Source organism: Hyaena hyaena, unplaced genomic scaffold, assembly GCF_003009895.1.
Source record: "Hyaena hyaena isolate Hyena2069 unplaced genomic scaffold, ASM300989v1 scaffold_53, whole genome shotgun sequence".
NCBI classification, from domain to species: Eukaryota; Metazoa; Chordata; class Mammalia; order Carnivora; family Hyaenidae; genus Hyaena; species Hyaena hyaena.
Window position 1 is genome coordinate 1,331,367 of NW_024080686.1, and position 20,334 is coordinate 1,351,700.

At 47.8% G+C, this 20,334-nt stretch overlaps 2 protein-coding genes across 3 annotated transcripts in view; both read left to right on the forward strand.

Annotated features, from left to right (window-relative positions):
* Nucleotides 1-11,359, forward strand: part of CPSF3 (cleavage and polyadenylation specific factor 3) — a 41,766-nt gene extending 30,407 nt beyond the window's left edge. For both annotated transcript variants that reach the window (XM_039231041.1, XM_039231042.1), the window contains 5 exons: nucleotides 49-143; nucleotides 1,589-1,676; nucleotides 6,552-6,621; nucleotides 8,235-8,331; nucleotides 10,939-11,359. In XM_039231041.1, coding sequence (XP_039086972.1) covers nucleotides 49-143; nucleotides 1,589-1,676; nucleotides 6,552-6,621; nucleotides 8,235-8,331; nucleotides 10,939-11,040 — 452 coding nt within the window. In that variant the 3' untranslated portion in view covers nucleotides 11,041-11,359. The remainder of the gene's footprint in view (nucleotides 1-48; nucleotides 144-1,588; nucleotides 1,677-6,551; nucleotides 6,622-8,234; nucleotides 8,332-10,938) is intronic.
* A 2,687-nt stretch (nucleotides 11,360-14,046) lies between these two features.
* The window catches only part of IAH1 (isoamyl acetate hydrolyzing esterase 1 (putative)), an 11,934-nt gene continuing 5,646 nt past the window's right edge, over nucleotides 14,047-20,334 (forward strand). The window contains exons 1-3 of the mRNA XM_039231022.1: nucleotides 14,047-14,140; nucleotides 15,491-15,543; nucleotides 19,607-19,755. Of these exons, the coding sequence (XP_039086953.1) occupies nucleotides 14,069-14,140; nucleotides 15,491-15,543; nucleotides 19,607-19,755 (274 nt within the window). The 5' untranslated portion in view covers nucleotides 14,047-14,068. The remainder of the gene's footprint in view (nucleotides 14,141-15,490; nucleotides 15,544-19,606; nucleotides 19,756-20,334) is intronic.

The window sequence follows — 20,334 nt, forward strand, 5'->3', positions numbered from 1 at the left end:
AGATTATCAAAAAATTATACACATCTTAATATTACTTCCTTTTTTCAGGTGATGTGGAAGAATTAGAAATTCAAGAAAAACCTGCTCTGAAAGTATTCAAAAATATCACTGTAATACAGGAACCAGGAATGGTGGTATTAGAAGTAAGTTCATTACCTAAACGAGGAGGGGAAAAAGTTTTAAGACTTCACATAGAATTGTAGAGAAAATTTGTTCTTAATCAGGAAAGAAAATTACCGGAAAATATATATATGCATATTTTTCTTTCCAAGATCAGCTTTAAATATGACCTCCCTGGGCATTTTCTATGTAGTTCCAGTAACATAGAAACTAGTATTAAATTAAGGCTTAATATTCAGGGTGTGTGGTGAGTATAGATCTCCCAGATGAGAAGTATCTACTAATTTTGTATCACTAATTTTGTGATAGCCCTGGGAGTCTTTAGCTACATCAAAAACATCTGATATTCTCAAGATAAAAATCAAATTCTGTTACATTGAAACAAATAGACTTGTCATGTAACACTTTTAAGACCGTGGAGTTTTGAAAATTCAAATAAGCAATATTAAAATGACCCAAAAATGCAATAGAAACCATTGAATGTGGTTTCTACTATTAGAACTTTGAATTCCTACAGGAAGAATTTGGGACCCAGACACCAAATTAATTTGATGGTTGATGTTGATAGCTTGGCATCTGTTCAGTTCAAAGAAGGACTTTCAGCGTGAATCCTGGAACTGAGTGACCGGGGAGGCGCCCAGGCTCGTTTTCTGCCTCAAGGAAGAACTGCATGTACATTTCCCAGCTAGACAGCGCACTGTTCTGTTCAACACGTTATTTTTTAAAACCAAAAAAGCTCTGTCAGCTCAGGTTCCGCTGCAGTTCTGGGACTTAAGTTGAATTTTGATTCATAAAGATAAGAATAACTGAAGACAGTGCCAGGAGTAGTTAGTTGTCCATAACATGATGTCAGAGACAATAATACGTGAACATGATTGCTCTCGGAAGGGGGAACGTTACTGGGGACATTAATTTAGCTCTTTCTACTAAGTGCTGTGCTTATGTTCCCCAGAGTTAACGCCAAGAGCATCTCAGAGAAAGGTTTTCAAGTGCCTCACGGTGCTTGTTGAAAGCGCTTCTTGAAAAGATAACAGGTAGGAGAGGCACACGTTCCTCTCTGTCCCTGGCCCGGCAGGCGTGAGCCGTCACTGAGCGCCCAGGGGGCATGTGCCCGTGCTGGGTGTGCTTCTGAAACCCGGTGCTTAGGGCTTGGCCTGTAGTCCAGGGTCTGCCAGCACTCCCCGCCTGTCCCCTCACGCGAGTGACCTCTGAGACGAGTGACCTCTGAGACGAAGGTGCTGGGTGGGAGGGTTAAACGAGGGAATGCGTGTAAGGCACTTGCTGCAGAGGAAGTGCTCAGGACACGGTACTGTTGTTATTGGTAGGAAATTGGAGAAGCCCAGCGTTAGTAGCTTCAGGAAACAACTAGTTAGCGTCAGCGAAAATGCTAGAAACAGAAGTCCCACGTGTACAGTGTTCTGTGGTTGCCCGTGTTCGTACCCTCCTAATCCTGCCTTTTGCTTCCCAGTGGTTAGCAAACCCTTCCAACGACATGTATGCGGACACAGTGACCACCGTGATCCTGGAAGTTCAGTCAAACCCGAAAATAAGGAAAGGTACAGAATTACTTCATTGTTCTCAGTGAGTTCTTCCGCTTTTCCCACGGTCTGTGAACTGAAAGCCGAAGACAGAGTCTTAGAACTTGAAAGCTGATCATTCCATTCCTGTCACCTCTGAGATACAATAAGTGCATAACAGTGCAGGTTACTAATATTTTCCTTTCTGTCTCAGGTCTTTACTTGTGCTTTCGCCAAAGTTCTGGTTGCCATGACCACCACGAAGATAGAACTCCTTAGTAACGGTCCTCTTAAAAACAATTTAATCCGAAATTCCAGAGTATCGCTGAATTGAGCCCGCATGTCTAATTAAACAGTACCGCGGCCCTGCACGTGTTCAGTAAAACTTGCGGAGCAGAAAGGAATCTCCCTATAGGGCAATTTTGCAATCACTTTTTGTTTTCTCTGGTAGGCAGCAGTTTTCAGTCAAAGAAAGGTATCTTTGTGTTAGTAAAGCTACCTTCGTGTTATTTCTTTACAGTTTTATTCTATTTTATACATAAGTCAGGATTAAATATGTCTTACGGTGTGCATCAGTGGCATGTAACGTCGCCCTTTTTGCCACTATGGCAGGAAGTCACCCGTGAAGAATCTGGGGAAGCTCCCAGCCTTTAGCCGCCTCCTGGCCTCAGCTCTCGTTCTCTGATAGAATAGTTCTCTTTCTTAAAATTAAAAAATAAATTAATTACTGAGTAGATAGTGTTTGATTTTACAAGGAAAAAACATTTAGCTGAATATTTAATGCATCTTCTTAGAACCGACTGCACCTAATTCTGAAATACATAAATACCTAGACAAATGTAAATTACTTGTCTGAATTTGAATTTGAGTAATACGAAAAATTTCAATTTGGACACCACCGATAATGTGCTTTAGTTGAATCGGTGGGTAATGGGTCCCTTTGTGCACCTAATGTGGCGGAGGGAGCTGCGTGTTCATACAGGCCCCAGGAGAACGTCCCCGCTCGGATTCGCACATTCAGTGAGATGCTTATTCAGTGTCACAGCCTCTGCCCCGGAGCGCAAAGCACACCCAGGCCAGAACAGTTTGGAAGGCACTTTCTCTTATTTGACAGTTTTACATTTTTGTTATCTTAGGTGATACAGATATAAAAAGGACCAAGTGCAGGGTGGGGGAGGGGGACCTTTTACAGAGGCCACAGCGAATCCGTGGGGCAGCGGTCAGGGGCAGCGGAGCGAGGGGCGGAGCGAAGCGCAGGGGACAAGAACAGAAGGGTGACACCCGGGTGTCCCGTGGGCGCAGCTCTCAGTGTTGCTGCCGCTTCGCTGAGACCACGGCCGGCCTTCGTGTCCCACGTCGGGTTACAGAGAGGGGATGCGTGAGCCACCACAGAGTGGTCCGGCCTTACACCGGGCATTTTTCTTAGCGCTCTGGTCCAGCGTGGAAATGTACCTTCACTCTGATCCATGGCCATTGAGTCAGAAGTAACTATTATTAGTGATCCATTTTCAGTAACAGTAATGACATACACATTTCTCCCTAAAGTTAGCCTCGGGGCAGGTCAGCAGAGCTTCATCGCGGACAGGTAAGAACAGGGTTTCTTCCACCAGCTGCTTGTGCTAAGTGAGCTGGCCGCCCTGTTTTCCCTCGCTCTTCCCTACCTTGTGTTACATGAAAAGGATACTGTTTTCTTCTGGAGTAATGAGGTGCTTGCATATTCATTTAACAAATACCGATTGTGCGCCTTCTGTTTGGCAGGTGCTGTTCTAGGTGCTTTGGGCACAGCAGGGAACAAAGCAGAGTGTTATGCTCCAGGAGTGGATTTGCTAGTGAGCGCTGGGACAGCCTCATCGGTTTTGGAGAGGGGGCAGATGTCTAGGGTTTTGGGGGCCTTTTTAAGGACTTTGGACTTAAAGTCTGAGTAAAGTGGGTTATGCTGTAAGGTTTTTAAAGGATTGCTGCGGTGCTTGTTGAGAAGAGATTGGGGAGGGTGAGTAAGAAAGCAGATGTTTCAGGTCGGAGCTTTTGGGGCCGTGCAGGTAGGAGGTGGCGCTCTGGGGAGGGTAGAGGTGGTGCAGTGGGGAGAAAGTGGTTGGATTCTGGAGATACACTGAAGGTCAAGAGAGCAGTGTTTCCCGCTGGGTTAGATACAGAGGGTGTGAGAAAAGAGAGAAGATGAATTTTAAAGAGAGAAGACGGTGACCCAAGGAGTGATACGTTAGCAGAGAGCGCTGTCACCCTCAGGGCCAAGTGACAGGGTTTACTAGGTAGTACTTGCTTCTTCAGAAAATGGAAATTATTACCAGGACTGACACACTTCCTCTTTTCATTTGCTGCCTGTGGGGCAGTTGAGGATGTTCATTCTGTATGTTTACTGTGTAACGAATTGACTTTGTCCTGTCCAAACTTGGTATTTTAACGTTTTAGGGCAGAGTCAACAACTAGGGCCCCCCAGCCAAGTCTAGCGCTCCACCTGTTTGTATAAAGTTTTATTGAAACAGCAATGCCCGTTTGTTTACATGTCGTGTAGTGCTGCTCTCTGAGCCGCCACAGCAGAGTAGAGTACTTACAGCCGAGACCATGTGGTTCACAAAGCCTGAAATACGACCTAGCTGTTTCCAGAAGTTTGCCAGGTCCATTCGAGAGGCAGCTTCTGTGAACACTGTGATTCTGTGTTGCTAGCGTTTCGCTCCCCTTTCATTTCTTAGCCTGTTGACACTTGGATCCAGATTCCGGAAACTTGTATTTGTATCCGCGTGTGTGTTTAGCCCCAACTTCAATTTCTGTATCCCTTCTGCTCACCAAGGATGAGGACACACAGCAGTTTATGCTTTTTCAGAATGTACTTACGCTTTTTCAAAATGTGTTATTTTGAATTTATGCTTTTTAAAAAACGTATGCTTTTCAAAATGTATTATTTTATGTTCTTACATTCCATCTTCACTTGTACACTACCCGTGCCCTGCTTTGACACACACACTACCGAGGACAGGTGTACGTGTGTAACTGTGCTTCCACATTATACACAGTATAATCTTACATATCTGAGGAGCTTATTAAATATTAGTAATAAATAAATATGCAAATATACATCCATGTGCACTCACATTTTAGAAAGTTTCTTTTAATAGTTTCATGGCTTAGATATTTTTTAATAATGTATTTAATGAGATTTTCCATGTCAGTTAAATGCTTATTTAATAAGAGAATTGAGGATTATAATTGAAGTGTAAAGTTTTATTTAGCTTTCTAGGCTGGCGTCTAGTTTGTTGTATATTTAGTTATTCATCACGAGGAAAAAAACTTTTGTGACTTGTGATGGATGATTAACTACACTTACTGTGGTCATTTTGCTATGTATACAAATATCAAATCATTATGTCGTATATCTGAAACTACTCTAATATTATATGTCAGTGAGATCTACATTTTGTAAATATTTATTTTGAGAGAGAGAGAGAGCATGAGCAGGGGAGGGGCAGCCAGAGAGAAAGAGTCCCAAGCAGGGTCCACAGTGTCAGCACAGAGCCCGACACGGGGCTCGATTCCCTGAACTGTGAGATCAGGACCTGAGCTGAAACCAAGAGTCGGACGCTTAACCGGCTGGGCCAGCCAGACAACTCGGTGTCTACATTTTTAAAAAAGAAGGAGGGGCGCCTGGGTGGCTTAGTCGGTTAAGCGTCCGACTTTCGCTTAGGTCATGATCTCGCGGTTCGTGGGTTCGAGCCCCGCGTCGGGCTCTGTGCTGACTGCCAGCTCAGAGCCTGGAGCCTGTTTCAGTCTGTCACTCCCTCTCTCTCTGACCCTCCCCTGCTCACGCTGTCTCTCTCTCTCTCCTAGAAATAAATAAAACATTAAAAAAAAATAAAAAAGAAGGAAAAAGACTCATATATTAAAATTAGAGTTGCTACCATCTGACTTACAGAATAATTTAGGAGAAATGTCAGTTTGGCTCTATTCCACAGAGTAGACCACAATCAGCATCACATTGCTCAACAGAGAGACACCAGATCTCTAGCTGTTGTCCCCCAAACAACCACTGAGCCACTTTCTGTCTCTGTGGATTTGCCTCTCCTGGACAGTTCATATAAATAGAATTTTAACACATGGGATTTTGTGACTGGCTTCTTTCGTTTAGTGCAATTCTTTCAAGGTTCATCTGTGTTGTAGCACAAATCAGTCTTCATTCCTTTTTATGGCAAAATAACTTTTTAAGGAACAGCCAGACAGTTCTTCACCGTGTTGCTGGTGATGGCCTGGGAGATAGTTATGTCCCTGGGCACACTCAAAACTCCAGATCGTTTTCCTGAACCATCAGATTACTTTGTTTTGTGAAGCAGAAGCTAAGTAATCTGACAGATTATTTCATTTCATTACCTTTCTTACAGATTTTTTTTTTTTGAAGTAATCTCTATGCCCAGTGTGGGGCTCGAACTTACAACCCTGAGATCCAAGAGTCGCACATTCCATAAACTAAGCCAGCCAGGTGCCCTCTTACCTGGCAAAATGATTTTAAATAATAATTTTATTTAGATCATTATAGGTGTATTGTATATATTATATATAGTACAATGCTAAATGTAAATGTTTTAGGTGAAGCAAAAACTTCAGAGATCTCTGGGTGTGGACGTGCCCCTAGAATTCCCGAAGTCACAGTTTCCCTGCGCTCATCAAGGAAATGTGGGAAGTTTGAGAAACATTACAAATATCATTTAAAATCATCTTAAATGTCATTTTTATGTGGTTCTCTATTTAACAAGAACAAAATAGCAGTTTGCCTCAGCAGGTAGATGGTATGTGTGTCACTTGAGGGATTCTGTAGTTAATCCCCTATCAGTAGCTGTGTTCACATTGCTGACTTGAGAATTCTTCTAAATAAGAACTTGGAAATCCAACTCTTGCTTTCTCCCCCAGGTGCAGTACAGAAGGTTTCCAAAAAGCTAGAAATGCACGTTTATAGCAAAAGGTTGGAGATCATGCTGCAGTAAGTATTGCGCCATTCCTGCCCCACTGGGTGACGAAGGCAGAGGGTGGGGAGGCGGGAGCCGGCACTTAGTTCTGGATCACTCCCTGGTTGTGACGCTCAGACAGGGTACTTAACCTCTCTGGGTGTCTGTGTTTGTATCAGTAAAGCAGTTTGAACCACAGCCTTCCAGCTAAACGCTCTAGCTAGTTCCAAATACCTTTGATCTCCATGGTCAGCCATTTCTGGCATAGTTGGCAAAGATTCGCTAACTGCCTTTTCTTGCCTGTGCCCGGCCTGCTCATTGGATTGCTGTTGCAGGCGCCCCTGTAACTGATGGGGATGGATGTGCAAATTAATGATTAAACTGTAGCTCCTTGCGGGGCCCCTGGGTGACTCAGTGGGTTTAGCGTCCAACTCTTGATTTCGACTCAGATCATGCATGATCCCAGGGTTGTGGTATTGAGCTCCGAGGTGAGCATGGAGCCTGCTTAAGATTCTCTCTCTCCCTCTCCCTCCCTCTCCCTCCCTCTCCCTCTCTCTCCCTCTCTCTCTTTCTAAAATAAAACAAAACAAAGAAACCCATAGCTTCTCAGTGATAGAGGCCGGGTTAGGGTTAGTGACAGTGACGTGTGTCACTAAGAAGACAGCACACAGAAGATGCTCAGTGAATAGAGTTTCACTCAGAGGCTTCTGGAGCGAATTCAGAAGGGCACACAGCCTGTGGACTTGAGACCAGTTCAGCTAGATGCCCGGGTTTGCATCCCAGCTCTGCTGCTTTCCGGTCGCGGGCATCACATCCCTTCCGTGTGTCTTTTTTCCTTCTGTGTAGAAGAGGCTTCTTACCTAAATTTAAGTAAGCTCTTGGCCCAACATGGGGCTTGAACTCATGACTCTGAGATCAAAAGTCACATGCTCTACCGACTGAGCCAGTCACGTGCCCCTGAAGAAAGCATTCTTAATGATAGCTGTGGATTTTACTCATTTTATAAAATTAACAAAATATGTGAAGTTACATGAAGTACATCTCAGGAATAGATAGAAGTATAGAAAGATAGGGGCGCCTGGGGGACTCAGTGAAGCGTCCGACTTCCGCTCAGGTCATGAACTCACGGTTCATGCGTTCGAGCCCCACGTCGGGCTGTATGCTGACAGCCAGCTCAGAGCCTGGAGCCTGTTTGATTCTGTGTCTCCCTCTCTCTCTGCCCCTCCCCCACTTGTGCTCTGTCTCTCTCTGTCTCAAAAAAAAATTTTTTTTTAGAGTATAGATAGAAGTCTGCTTTGGGGGGCGCCTGGGTGGCTTAGTCGGTTAAGCGTCCAACTTTTGCTTAGGTCATGATCTCGCGGTTCGTGGGTTCGAGCCCCGCGTTGGGCTCTGTGCTGACTGCCAGCTCAGAGCCTGGAGCCTGTTTCAGTCTGTGACTCCCTCTCTCTCTTACCCTCCCCTGCTCACGCTGTCTCTCTCTCTCTCTCTCCTAGAAATAAATAAAAACATTAAAAAAAAAGAAAAAAAAAGTCTTCTGCCTTGGAATTAGGAGCTATTTTCAATATTATTTTCCCCCAATATATAAAAGTGTACTTGACTAATTCATAGATATATTTTGCACTCATGTAGCATCTTTGTTTGTGTTAAGGGACATATTTGGAGAGGACTGCGTGAGTGTGAAAGACGGTTCCGTTCTCAGCGTCACAGTGGATGGGAAAACTGCAAATATAAACCTGGAGACACGGGTGCGTAGCCGCTCCTTCCTACGCTTCAAGACATTTGGGAAAGAAAGTAGAAACAGAAAGAATCTGATCTCGTACCAGACTCTCCTATTTTGACATTTCCTTCCAGTTTTTTTCCTCCATACATTTTTTACAGGCTGGGTTTTGTTGCTATATGTAAAGTCACACGTTCTTGCTTTTTCTTTCTTTTTTTAAATTTTGTTTTTAATGTTTTATTTATTTTTGAGAGAGAGATAGAGACAGCGTGAACAAGGGAGGGTCAGAGAGAGGGAGACACAGACTCCGAAACAGGCTCCAGGCTCTGAGCTGTCAGCACAGAGCCTGACACGGGGCTCGAACCCACGAACCGTGAGATCATGACCTGAGCCGAAGTCGGATGCTTAACCGACTGAGCCACCCAGGCGCCCCTATTTATTTTTTAATTAATTTCTTTTTTAAGCAATCTCTACACACAGCGTGGAGCTCAAACTCAAAACCGCAAGCGAGACCAAGAGTAGATGCCCCTCCACCTGAGCCAGGCAGGCGCCCCCCATTGCTTCGTTCCCACCCCGCCCCAGACACATTTGCATGTCGCTGCGCCGCACACGTTTGCACATGCATCTTTCCCACTGGCTTCCTTTTCCACAAGAGGCCTGAATCCACTACGGCATTTCTCGAGTTTGGCATCCAGTTGATTGTAGATTTTTCAGAAAAGCTGCTGTCTCGTTGGCACCAGCAAGATCCAGGCGGCTTTTCCAGACAATAGGATTCGAGACCGTGGGGCCTGCTCTGCTCTCCCAGCACAGGTCCCACATAAGTTTTCCACAAGCATAAATGAAGGAGTGTATCTTCCTCTGCGGCTTGGTTTTGAAGATTAAAACAGTTCTACTAAGCAAATAACATATTTGAAATTTCTTTCATGTTCTTGGACTATACAGATGCTTTGAGGAGACGCTAAGTTTATCTTAGCTCAATAGAAAAATAAGCTAAGAACATAAACAAGTGATTCGCTAGAGAAGAAATATGGATGGATAGTCAGCAAACACAGGACACCATTAGTCAGATCCAATCTAATAATAAGAGGAAATACAAACTGAAAGTGTGAAATATCACTGTTTGCCTGTCGTGTGGGCATAGGTTATTAACAAGAGTGCTGTGACCCAGTGACAGTGAAAACAGGAAAACAAGTTAATTCTCAAGTGCAGTTTGGGGCGGGGAGGCGGTTGTAAATAATAGAGCACATTCTTTCTGCAGGGCAGTTTGGTGAAATGCATGAAAGGCTAAAGAAAGTAAATACCTTGATCCATAATTGCACTTACTGGACTTAAACGAAGAAAATAATTAGAAAAGTTAATGATAAAATAATTAGAGCAAAGATATATATATATATACACACACACACACACCTAGGAATTTCTATTTTAGCACTGATTAGAATATAAACAAAACTGCAAGAGACCAAAATATCCAAGAGTGGGAGCCATAAATAAAATAATTGAATAGATTATGTGTGTGTGTGTATGGCGTGTGCTTACACACGGAGCACTGTACCCACGTGGCCATCAGGAAGGTGGCCACATGGATGACCAATGTGCACAGGTGTCCACCCGCACTATTGATTGGAAAGAATGGTTACAAGGTAGCAGGTATGATAAATTACCCCATTTTGGTTTTAAAGAAGTCTGTATGTAGAGCTGAAAGTCTAGAATGGTATACCCTAACATGTTAACAGTAGTTAATAGGTCATAGAACTAAGGGCATTATTTTTTCTTTCTTTACTAAGTTTTGATAGGAGTGATATTATGATAAAAAGTTTTTAAAACAGCATATAAAACCTGGGTGGCTCAGTCAGTTGAGCACCTAACTTCAGCTCAGGTCATGATCTCGCGGTTTGTGAGTTTGAGCCCCGCATCAAGCTTGCTGCTGTCAGTGTAGAGCCCGCTTTGGACCCTCTGTTCCCCTTCTCTGTCCTAGTTTTTTTAATGTTTATTTTTGAGAGAATGAGAGAGAAACAGTGCGAGCAGGGGAGGGGCAGAGAGAAGGGAGACACAGAATCTGAAGCAGGCTCCAGGCTCCAAGTTGCCGGCACAGAGCCCACCGTGGGCTTGAACTCAAGAACCACGAGATCATGACCTAAGCTGAAGTTATGGATGCTCAGCTGATTTGGCCACCCAGGTGCCCCAAAAAATAAACATTTAAAAATAATAATAAAACAGCTTATAGTGTTTTGTAGCTGAGAAATAACTAGAACGTTGTAAGCATAAATCAAATTTAACACCAAATGCTGGAAGAAATAAAAAAACCCTACCAAATGCTGAGATGAGCACGTCCACGGCTCAGTTGTTTTTATTACAAAGATTGACTTCCTTGTACCATTATCTGCTGGGTCAGAATATGGGCTTCGAAGTAACTATAGTTCACTAGATAGTCCATGTATTCTTTTTCTCCAAAACACATCTCTAATCAGACCCGGCCACTGTGCTGTCGGCAGTCTGCATCCGGGCACCTGCCCACGGGTGTGCGGTGTCCAGTTCAGGTTCTTGAGAGTCCGTGCGGCCGTGACCTCCGCCCCCACCCTATAACGCTTCTAGACACTTCCATCGAAAGGCCTGTGTGTGTGTTCCCTTTCAGACTGTTGAATGCGAAGAAGGAAGCGAGGACGACGAGTCGCTCCGGGAGATGGTGGAGCTGGCCGTGCAGAGACTCTACGAGGCGCTCACGCCGGTTCACTGAGGGCCGCGGCCTCTGGGCGCGGGGGCTGCTCCTTCGTACCGGACTCTTCTTCTCTTAAAATAAAATACATGAGTCTCTGGAATAGCCTCTCTACTTGCGGGGTCAGATGGCCTCCGTTCCCGCAGCTGAAATACAGCCAAATTACCAGCTCCTCCGTCCATTATTCCGGAACTACTGCCTCTTCAGAACCTGCTGATTGCGCTTCCGGCCTGGGCGCAGCTGCCCCGGAAACCTCTGCGGCCTGCAGCTGGACAGGGGTGTCTTCCTGCCTTTTTTAAAAAGGAAAGAAAGTACCCAATGGTTTGCATTTTCATATTCATATCCTGAATTTGAATAGAGATTATCACCTAAAGCCCCTTTTCTGTTTCCTCCCTCCTGATACTCTTGCCAAATTCCTTAATTGATACATTCGTAAAATTACGATTTCTGGGCTTCCGTGATAATTTCTTTGTATAATAGCTACACATTCAATTCAGATATTCAGAATATAATTTTTATGACTCAAGGTCAAGGGTATTCAGGTGTGAGTTGTTGAATTGCTTGGTGTGTAAATAATCACTAGACCAGTTTCCGGAAGCACGGGTAATTCAGACTGGGACGCGACTGCACACAGGAGTGGCGGGTGCCGTGTGCAGAGGGAGCGGGTCACCCGGGGTGTTCTCGGTGTCTGCTTCCATGTGGAGGTGTGGCGGCCACTCCTGCCAAGGGAATGAGCTCGCGCCCACCTTCACGGTCTAACACGAGAGCCACTTAGTCTCACGGTCAAGCTAAAAGTGTGCCAGCGAGTCAATAAGCTCCACCGACATTTAGTCCCGCCCCCCCCCGCCCCCCCGGCCTCACCTCTTGGTGACTTAACAGACTTCCCAGCAGGGCAGTGACAAACTCCAGTGCACAAATCTGAAGTTTTGCTTGAAATGAAATACATTTATTTCTTCTGGAGGGAACCTCACTTTGTCTCTTGCCCAAACCAAAGCTCTGAAGGTCACCTTTGATGAGTGTCCTATTAAGACTTCGTTGTGATAGATTTAAAAACAATTTTAAGGGGCACCTGGGTGGCTCAGTCGGTTAAGCATCCGACTTCGGCTCGGGTCATGATCTAGCGTTTGTGGGTTCGAGCCCTGCGTCAGGTGTTGTGCGGACAGCTAAGAGCCTGGATCCTGTTTCAGATTCTGTGTCTTCCTCTCTCTCTGCCCCTCCCCCGCTCATGCTCTGTCTCAAAAATAAACTATAAAAAATTTTTTAATAAAAACATTAAGTCACAAAAAATACATACCTGTAAGATCTCAATAAGATGGTCTATAGAGTCAAAGGATGTGTGTGCCTTTTCCCCTAGTCCCTCTCCGCAAGGTAACCAATTTAAGTTAAGGATTCTGAATTGCTCTTGAATCTGCCTTTGTCTTCTCTCCCGGGGCCCTGTGAGTCCGCCACCCCAGCCCCTCTGGCTGCTGCCGTGCCTCCCTTCTCCCTGTAGCTGCTTCCTGAGACGCGCACCTGCTCAAGCCTTCCCTGCTGAAAGCCCCTCAGGCCTCCACTATAACGAAGTCCAAACACCTTAATAGCCAGGGGTTCAACCTTGGCTGCGCATTGGAATCACCTGGGAGCACTACAAACACGCTGCCGCCCACCTCTTCCCATCAGAGGCTAAGTTAGTTGGTCTGGAGTGGAGGGTGGGTCCTTTTTCACCGCGTTTCTAAAGTTCCGCAGATGATTCTAGCCCAGGCCGGGGCACTCCTGGCGGGAAGAGCCGGCCATCCTCCGTCTGACACCCTCCGTCGTGGCCGCACCGAGGTATGTCTGCTTCCCCCACCCACGGTTATTTATTTATTTTGAGAGAGAGGGGGCACAAGCTGGGAGGGGCAGAGAGAGGGAGAGACAGAATCCCAAGCAAGCTCTGTGCCATCTGCGCAGAGCCCGAGGCGGGGCTCGAACTCACAAACCGGGAGCCAGACTCCGGAGTCGGACACTCAACGGACCGCGCCACCAAGGCGCTCGGTGTGTCTGCTTCCCTAGGGCGCACTGCTCCCTCTGCCCTTCCGGTTTTCACCTTAAGTTCCGTTGTTTCGATACATCCTTCTGGCTCGTTTTTTATCCCGGGGGGGGGGGGGACGCACGTGATGGCCCGGCTGCGGCGGCAGGGTCCCCAGGTCTCCGGGAAAACGGGTCAAGCTCCTGTGAGTGTCGTCCGTAGGAACCCAGCTTGGGCCCGTCCGCGGCGCCTGCAGACCCGTCCTGGCAAGACTGCGGCGGGGCCGGTGTGCTGCGGACCCCCCCGACTCCCCGCTACCTTATGCCCCTGGCCTGCCTTCGACGAGAATCTGGTTTTGTGAGGTTAGCAAACACTACTTTTGGTAACTTTACATCCTCCCACCCTTCACCCCGCTTCCTGGCTGGGTCCCCACTTCCCAAGCCTCTCTCCCCATCTTCGCCCTTGAATCGTCTGCCTTCCGGTCTTTACCAAATGCCCTGAGTTTTTCTCTGAGGTCAAAACCCTCCATACATGGTTGAGTACGTTTAGGAGAGCGGGCCGCGCGACGACCGACGCGTTCCCACTTCACACTCGTGCCGCGTGCGGAAACCCCTGATGGCGGGGCGGCCGCCCGGGCGGGGCAGCGCGAGGCAGGCGGCGCCCGAAGACCTGGCGTGAACGGACGGACAGGGAGTAGAGGCACGACGCCGAGATTTGGTTACGGGACAAAAATGAGCGTCCCGAGGGGCAGCGGCTACCGCATGTCTTAAAAATGACCCGCTGCTCGCCAGAGAACGCCAGCCCCAGGACCCGCGGGCGCGGCGGCCAGCCATCCCGACGGACTGCGCAGGCGCCTCCTTCCACCCCCGCGAGCGGCCTCGCCCCGCCCCCCCGGCCCGCTCGCCCCGCCCCCCGGCCCGCTCGCCCCGCCCCCCGGCCCGCTCGCCCCGCCCCGGCCCGCTCGGCCCGCTCGCCCCGCCCCCGGCCCGCTCGCCCCGCCCCCCGGCCCGCTCGCCCCGCCCGGATATCCGGCCTGGCCCCGCCCTTCGGCCGGCAGGTAAAATGGCGCTGTGCGAGGCGGCGAGCACTCTGTGCTGGCCTCGGGTGTTGCTCTTCGGAGATTCCATCACCCAGGTACCGCCGCTTGGCCCTGGCGTGGCCGGGTCCCTTGGGCGTCCACGGTCGGGCCTTCTGGGCGACGCCCCCGCCGAGAGCGCCGGCCTGGCCGCTCCCCTGACTCCCCTCTCCCGGCTCCCATCCTCCCGTCCGTCCCGCGGTTGTCGAGGCCGCGTCCCCCCAGCACAGGCCGCCCCGAAGGCTGAGCGCCCCTGAGGCGGGGTCTGCGCGGGAACGCCCGCAGCCTCCGGCCGCGACCTCACGGTGGTCGTGCCCTCGCCGCCTCCAGCGCCCCTTCGGAACCCAGTACCGAGGTCCCCATGGCCAGCCGTTCCTGGCTTCGGGATAACGGTGTGGGCGGTGTAGTACTTGCACACAGTTCCGCGTGCCCTGCCCTCCAGATGAGGTCAAGTTCGGGGAAGTGGAGGGACTGGTCCACGCCACGCCCTGGCAGTGACCAAGGCTGAGTTCACTGCTCTTTGTCAGTGTTCTGGGGATAATCGGGAGACCTGTACGAGTCGAGGCGGGGACGGGCGCCTCCTTTTCCACGAAACCTCCTTTAGGGCTCACAGCACGGACTGCTCCCTTTCCCACGCGGAGCCCCACCGGTGGGTCACCTGCGAGGGCGCGGTGGCGGCTGCATCGCTCCCTGCCGTTCTGTACAGCCCGTTCCACGCAGAAAACCCCTGGGACCAGTTCACTTCCTCTGGTGGAACAAGTTGATCTTGAATAAAACGTCTCCAAGAGTAACGCGGGTCGATCACCTTTTCACCCAGGATCATTTCAGCTCCCATAAAGGGAGAATATATGTTCTACTACAGGGAGGAAGTACAGTTTTAAAAATTACTCCGGTGGTGTTTTGTTCTCTTCAGACATGACTTCCTAAATCCGTTCTCTGTGTATGTGCCAGTAAGTGGTAACATTTTTCAGGCAAGTGGGGCAGTAAGGGCTTTGCAAACTTATTGGAAAGTATATTTGAAAAAGGCTTCCCCTCTGAGTTCAGGAATTAACTTCCTTATTTCCGTTATGGAAATGTAGTACAGCATGGAGGTACCGTTGATTTTTCTCTTACAAATAAGTAGTTTTCCTAAGTAAAAATGACTCTAACATTAGGTCTCAATAAAGTACAGGTGGCTGGCTCAAATCCAGTCCATAGGGAAGAGAACTCCCGCTCATTTCCAGAGTGCTGCTGACATTTAGCTGTAGTAATCCTGAAAATGACCTCTGAGCAATGCAAGCGATGAAGGCCATAAAGGCAGGGCGTACCAAGGGGAAACCAAAGGAGTTGCTGACCAAAATGCCCCTTACTAAAATGTGCTAATGACACCGATAAGTAGTAATGGCCTTTTTTTTTTTCTTTTTTTCCAGTTTTCTTTCCAGCAGGGTGGATGGGGAGCAGCATTGGCTGACAAGCTGGTCAGGTGAGAATAGTTTCTAGATTGATACTTGAGCGCTTATTTAAAAAAAAATTTTTTTTTAATGTTTATTCATTTTTGAGAGAGAGAGAGAGGGAGACACAGAATCTGAAGGAGGCTCCAGGCTCTGAGCTGTCAGCACAGAGCCCGACACGGGGCTCAAACCCAGGAACCGTGAGATCATGACCTGAGCCGAAGTCGGACGCTTAACCGACTGAGCCACCCAGGTGCCCCTGACCAGGAGTTTTATCTTCTCCTTTAGAAGAAATAAGCTAGATGTACTACTACCGGTTTATCAGTACCTTCTAGCTTTTCTGTTCCCGGATGCTTTCCCTATTTAGACTTAATCAATCAAAAAACATGAAAATATCACTTCGTTCCTCAGCGGTTTTCCCTTCTGAAAAATGGAGGAGTATAATAGCCAAGTTTTATCGAATGCTTACTAGGTGCCAAAAACTAATGCTTCGTGTGTATTGGCTTATTTAATCTTTATAACCACCTGTAAACAGAGTGCATTGCTCTCCAGTCCATTTTATAGCTGAGGAGAGTAAGGAGGGAGGTGAAATAACGAGGTCACAAGGCTAGGAAGTGGCAGGTGGCCGGGCCTGGGAGCGCATGGTCCTGCGCCTCTGGAGACGATGAGGCCGCCCCCTCCTGTCGGGAGGGTGGAAACCCCGTGTGTGCCTGCGCAGGTGCCTGGGACTTGGAAGCACTCAGGAAATAGCAGGTTTATGTTTAGTGATCTCAGTAACTGTTTAATTGGTCTCTTAACCTTTTCTGAAAAGCTAAATAGTGACTCAGGGGGCCTGGATAACAAGGTGTTTCAAATGTGTTACCCACACACAAATGTTTCATAACCGGCTAATGATCTTAGTGCTGAAATCCTGCCAGACTTTGTTTGCAGCCACGCTTGCCCGAAGGCCGTGTAATTAGAAGCCAGCGACTTTTCAGAATTGAGAGCAGTCACACGACCAAGCAGTAGCGGCTGGTGGTCTGCTGCGCCTCCGATCTCTCACTCTCGGGAGCATCCTGTTGGGGCACAAAGCAGAGCTGCAGCCGGCTGACCCCACAGAGGGGCCTCTGGTCCGTGAACTCTTCCCCGTCGGGCTCCCCCCCCCTCAGAATGCCCGCCCCGCCTGGCCACACTCCCCCCACCAAATGCCCGAGGGCCATTTAGAAACCGCAGTGCCGCGGGGAGCGCCAGGGCCCAGGCGGAGGGGCCGCTGGCCTTGGCGTCCGAGCCCCACGCTCTTCCACTGGGCGATGGCGGGAGACACCAAGGGCAGCGGTCGTCGACGACGTGTCCCCACTGCCCTCCGTTTTTAGCTCCAGAACCGGGCTCTTTCTGTGCCACAGCCACACCAAACAAGTGCCCCTTTGATGGACATTTTCATCTTTAGCTGTGTTCCTGCTTGGGGTGAGCTATTTGCAGACCTGGGCCCCTAATGTCTGCCTCAGCCATGCGCACAGCCCTGGACCCACTCGCGGGGGCTTGGGGCTGTTTTCCGGCGTTCTGTCGGCTTCGGGTGTCCTCGTTCAGTGTTTAGCGTAACCCAGTTTCCAGGTTTGAAAATTCAGAGGCACCTCGCTGAACCCGCCCTTCTGTACGCTGCCCGCGTGGAGAGTGTTGAATCTCAAATCTGTCCATGAGGGGCCTGGGGAGCTCAGTCACTTAAATGTCCGATTGATTCGGCTCAGGTCACAGTCTCGTGCTTCATGGGATTGAGCCCAGAGTTGGGGCCTCTGTGCTAACAGCATGGAGCCCTTGGGGTTCTCTCTCTGCCCTTCCCCGCTCTCGTGTACGCCCTCTCTCAAAATAAACATTAAAAAAACTTTTTTAATAAAATCTATTGTGTTCCGTAGTGACATCTTTCAAGTTTGAGCTTTTTTTTTTTTTTTTTAATGTTTTTATTTATTTCTGAGAGAGATAGCATGAACAGGGGAGGGTCAGAGAGAGAGGGAGATATATAACCCAAAGACAGGCCCCAGGCAGAGAGCCCTATGCAGGGCTCAAACCCACGAACCCTGAGATCATGACCTGAGCCAAAGTCAGACACTCAACCGACTGAGCCACCCAGGTGCCCCTCAAGTTTTAGCTTTAAATAAGATCTTTGTATACTTCTTATAAAATCATTTTAATAACTTTTAAATCTATTTAAATCCTTTTAAAACTTATTGGTGTATTTTCATGTTTTTCGAAACAGCCTTATCTCTGTATTTCTTTAAACAAAAATACTTGGTTTGAGGCATTTGAAGGAGTTAGAATAAACTTAACCATTTTCAGGGTTTCTTTTAAAAGTTTGTTTTTGAGAGTGCATACAGATGAGAGAGAGAGAATCTGAAGCAGGCTCCAAGCTGTCAGCACAGAGCCAGACATGGGGCCTGAACAGAACATCATGACCTGAGCCGAAGTCAGACACTTAACTGACTGAGCCACCCAGGTGCCCCACAATTTTAGTTTTTAAAAGCTTCTGCGGTTTGCTTTTAAAAATATGCCCTTGCCTGTTTTATAAAACAGCTTAGTGGCGCCTGGGTGGCTCAGTTGGTTGAGCGACTGACTTCGGCTCCAGTCATGATCCTGCAGTTCACGGGTTTGGGCCCCACGTCTGGCTCTGTACTGACGGCTCAGAGCCTGGAGCTGCTTCCGATTCTGTGTCTCCTCCTCTGCCCCTCCCCTGTTCGTGCTCTGTCTCTCAATAATAAATAAATGTAAAAAAAAAACAAAAAAATTTAAACAGCTTAATTTACATTTTTTTCTAGAAGACAGTCTTACAGTCTGGATGTTTGGCAAGGAATCTTTGAATTCTTCTTCCCTCATAAGTTTCCAGTTTCTGTAGGCTTTTGAATAAGTTGGGTACCGTTGTTTATGTTATTCAATCCAGAGGAATTCAGATATTCTTCCCCTTTCAGACGGGAGCCCTAACGGTTTCAACCCTGGGCCTCACTTGTCTCTTCTCCCTGTCCTTCTAATGACGACCTGTTACTCAGTCTGCAGTGGCTGCCATTCCCTGAGTGCCTTCTGTGTGTCTGGCTACTGCCTTCCTGTTAATTTTCACCCTGCCTGCGGGTTACGTGTCAGGTTCATCTCTTCCTGTTGGGGAGCCTGAAGCCCAGAGGAATTAATAAGTGGCCAAGGCCTGATCTCCTTGTCCAGGGCAGCGAGATCTGGGCGCCGCCCCCTCCAATTCCAGCCCTTCGTGCTGGACTGTCCCCTCACAGGCCTCGGGGCGTCACAGCAACGGTACCACTGGAGGGAGGGAAATCGACTCCTCTCGTCAAGATTCTAGAGTATTCATTTTAAATGGAGTCTTTAAAATGGCTAGTCAGCTCTTTGTAGTCATTCTGCATTAAAAACACTAAGAGTCAGTTAGAAATAAACGTGGCTGAAATGTTTGTTGTTTTCCCCGAGATTATAAATGTTAAGAGCTTTTAGAGTAGCGTCAAAACCGAGCCCCCTCCCGTTGCTGCGCGGCGTCTGTCGCCTGGTCTCATCACCCTGCAGAATTTGTTGGCGCCCCAGCATCTCTGCTTCGTTGCTTGTATGTGGGAATTGACTCTACCAAAGTCAGCCACATCGATTAGCCAACCATGAACTGAACTCTGAGATTGGTTATTTTTAAAAAATTTTTATTGTGAACAACTCGAGGCATCTATAAACACAACCCGGGGTCATGGGCGCTAAGTAATTTATTAAAATGATTGCATTAAAACCATCGGTCCTGCTGATGATGACACCTCAGTGTAGGTTTATCACGTATCACAAACATGCCTCCCGTGGGGCTGTTCGTGGTCGGGGAGGCCGTGCACGGGGGGCAGGGGTGTGAAATCCCATCAGGGGCGCCTGGCTGGCTCAGTCAGGACATGCGACTCTTGATCTCAGAGTCATGAGTTCGAGCCCCGTGTTGTGTATAGAATTACTTAAATAAACTTATTTTAAAAAAGCACATCAAAGCCACCACCACAGCCCAGAGGGAGGACACGCCCTCACTGCTGGTTCCCTGCAGGGAGCCAGAAACTGTTCTTGGTGGAATTGTGGAATTCATCTTTGTTTAAAAATTCTTCATTTCAGAAAATGTGATGTTCTGAATCGTGGATTTTCAGGTTACAATACCAGATGGGCCAAAATCATCCTTCCACGATTAATCAAGAAAGAGGACGGTTTGGACAACCCGGTAGCAGTTACAATTTTCTTTGGTGCCAATGACAGCGCGCTCAAAGGTAAAGGCAATTTGCTGTTTTCCTAGTTCGCCTGCCCTGACCTAAAACCAGCTTAAGCTTATCTATTTTCTTTTTTTTTTTTTTTTTAATGTTTTATTTATTTCTGAGAGAGAGAGAGATGGTATGAGCAGGGGAGGGTCAGAAAGAGGGAGACACAGAATCCAAAACAGGCTCCAAGCTCTGAGCTGTCAGCACAGAGCCCGACGCGGGGCTCGAACCCACGAACCGCGAGATCATGACCTGAGCGAAAGTCGGACGCTTAACCGACTAAGCCACCCAGGCGCCCTTATCCATTTTGTTTCAACCGTTTACTTCTCCCCCAATAGATTTTAGGGAGAGAAAACTTCTGATGAGTTTTGCCAAGTTGATAATGAGTTCCCAGAGTTTATTAAGCGGTTTTCGTCTGGCTTTGATATCAGTGAATTTTATTCCCGACTTACTTGCTACCCGCCTGGGTTGTTGGCAGACCTGATCTCAAACACTTGAAAATGCGTGGGTTTTTTTTGTTTGTTTTTTTGTTTTTTTTTTTGTTTTTTTTTTATTTATTTCTAGGAGAGAGAGAGACAGCGTGAACAGGGG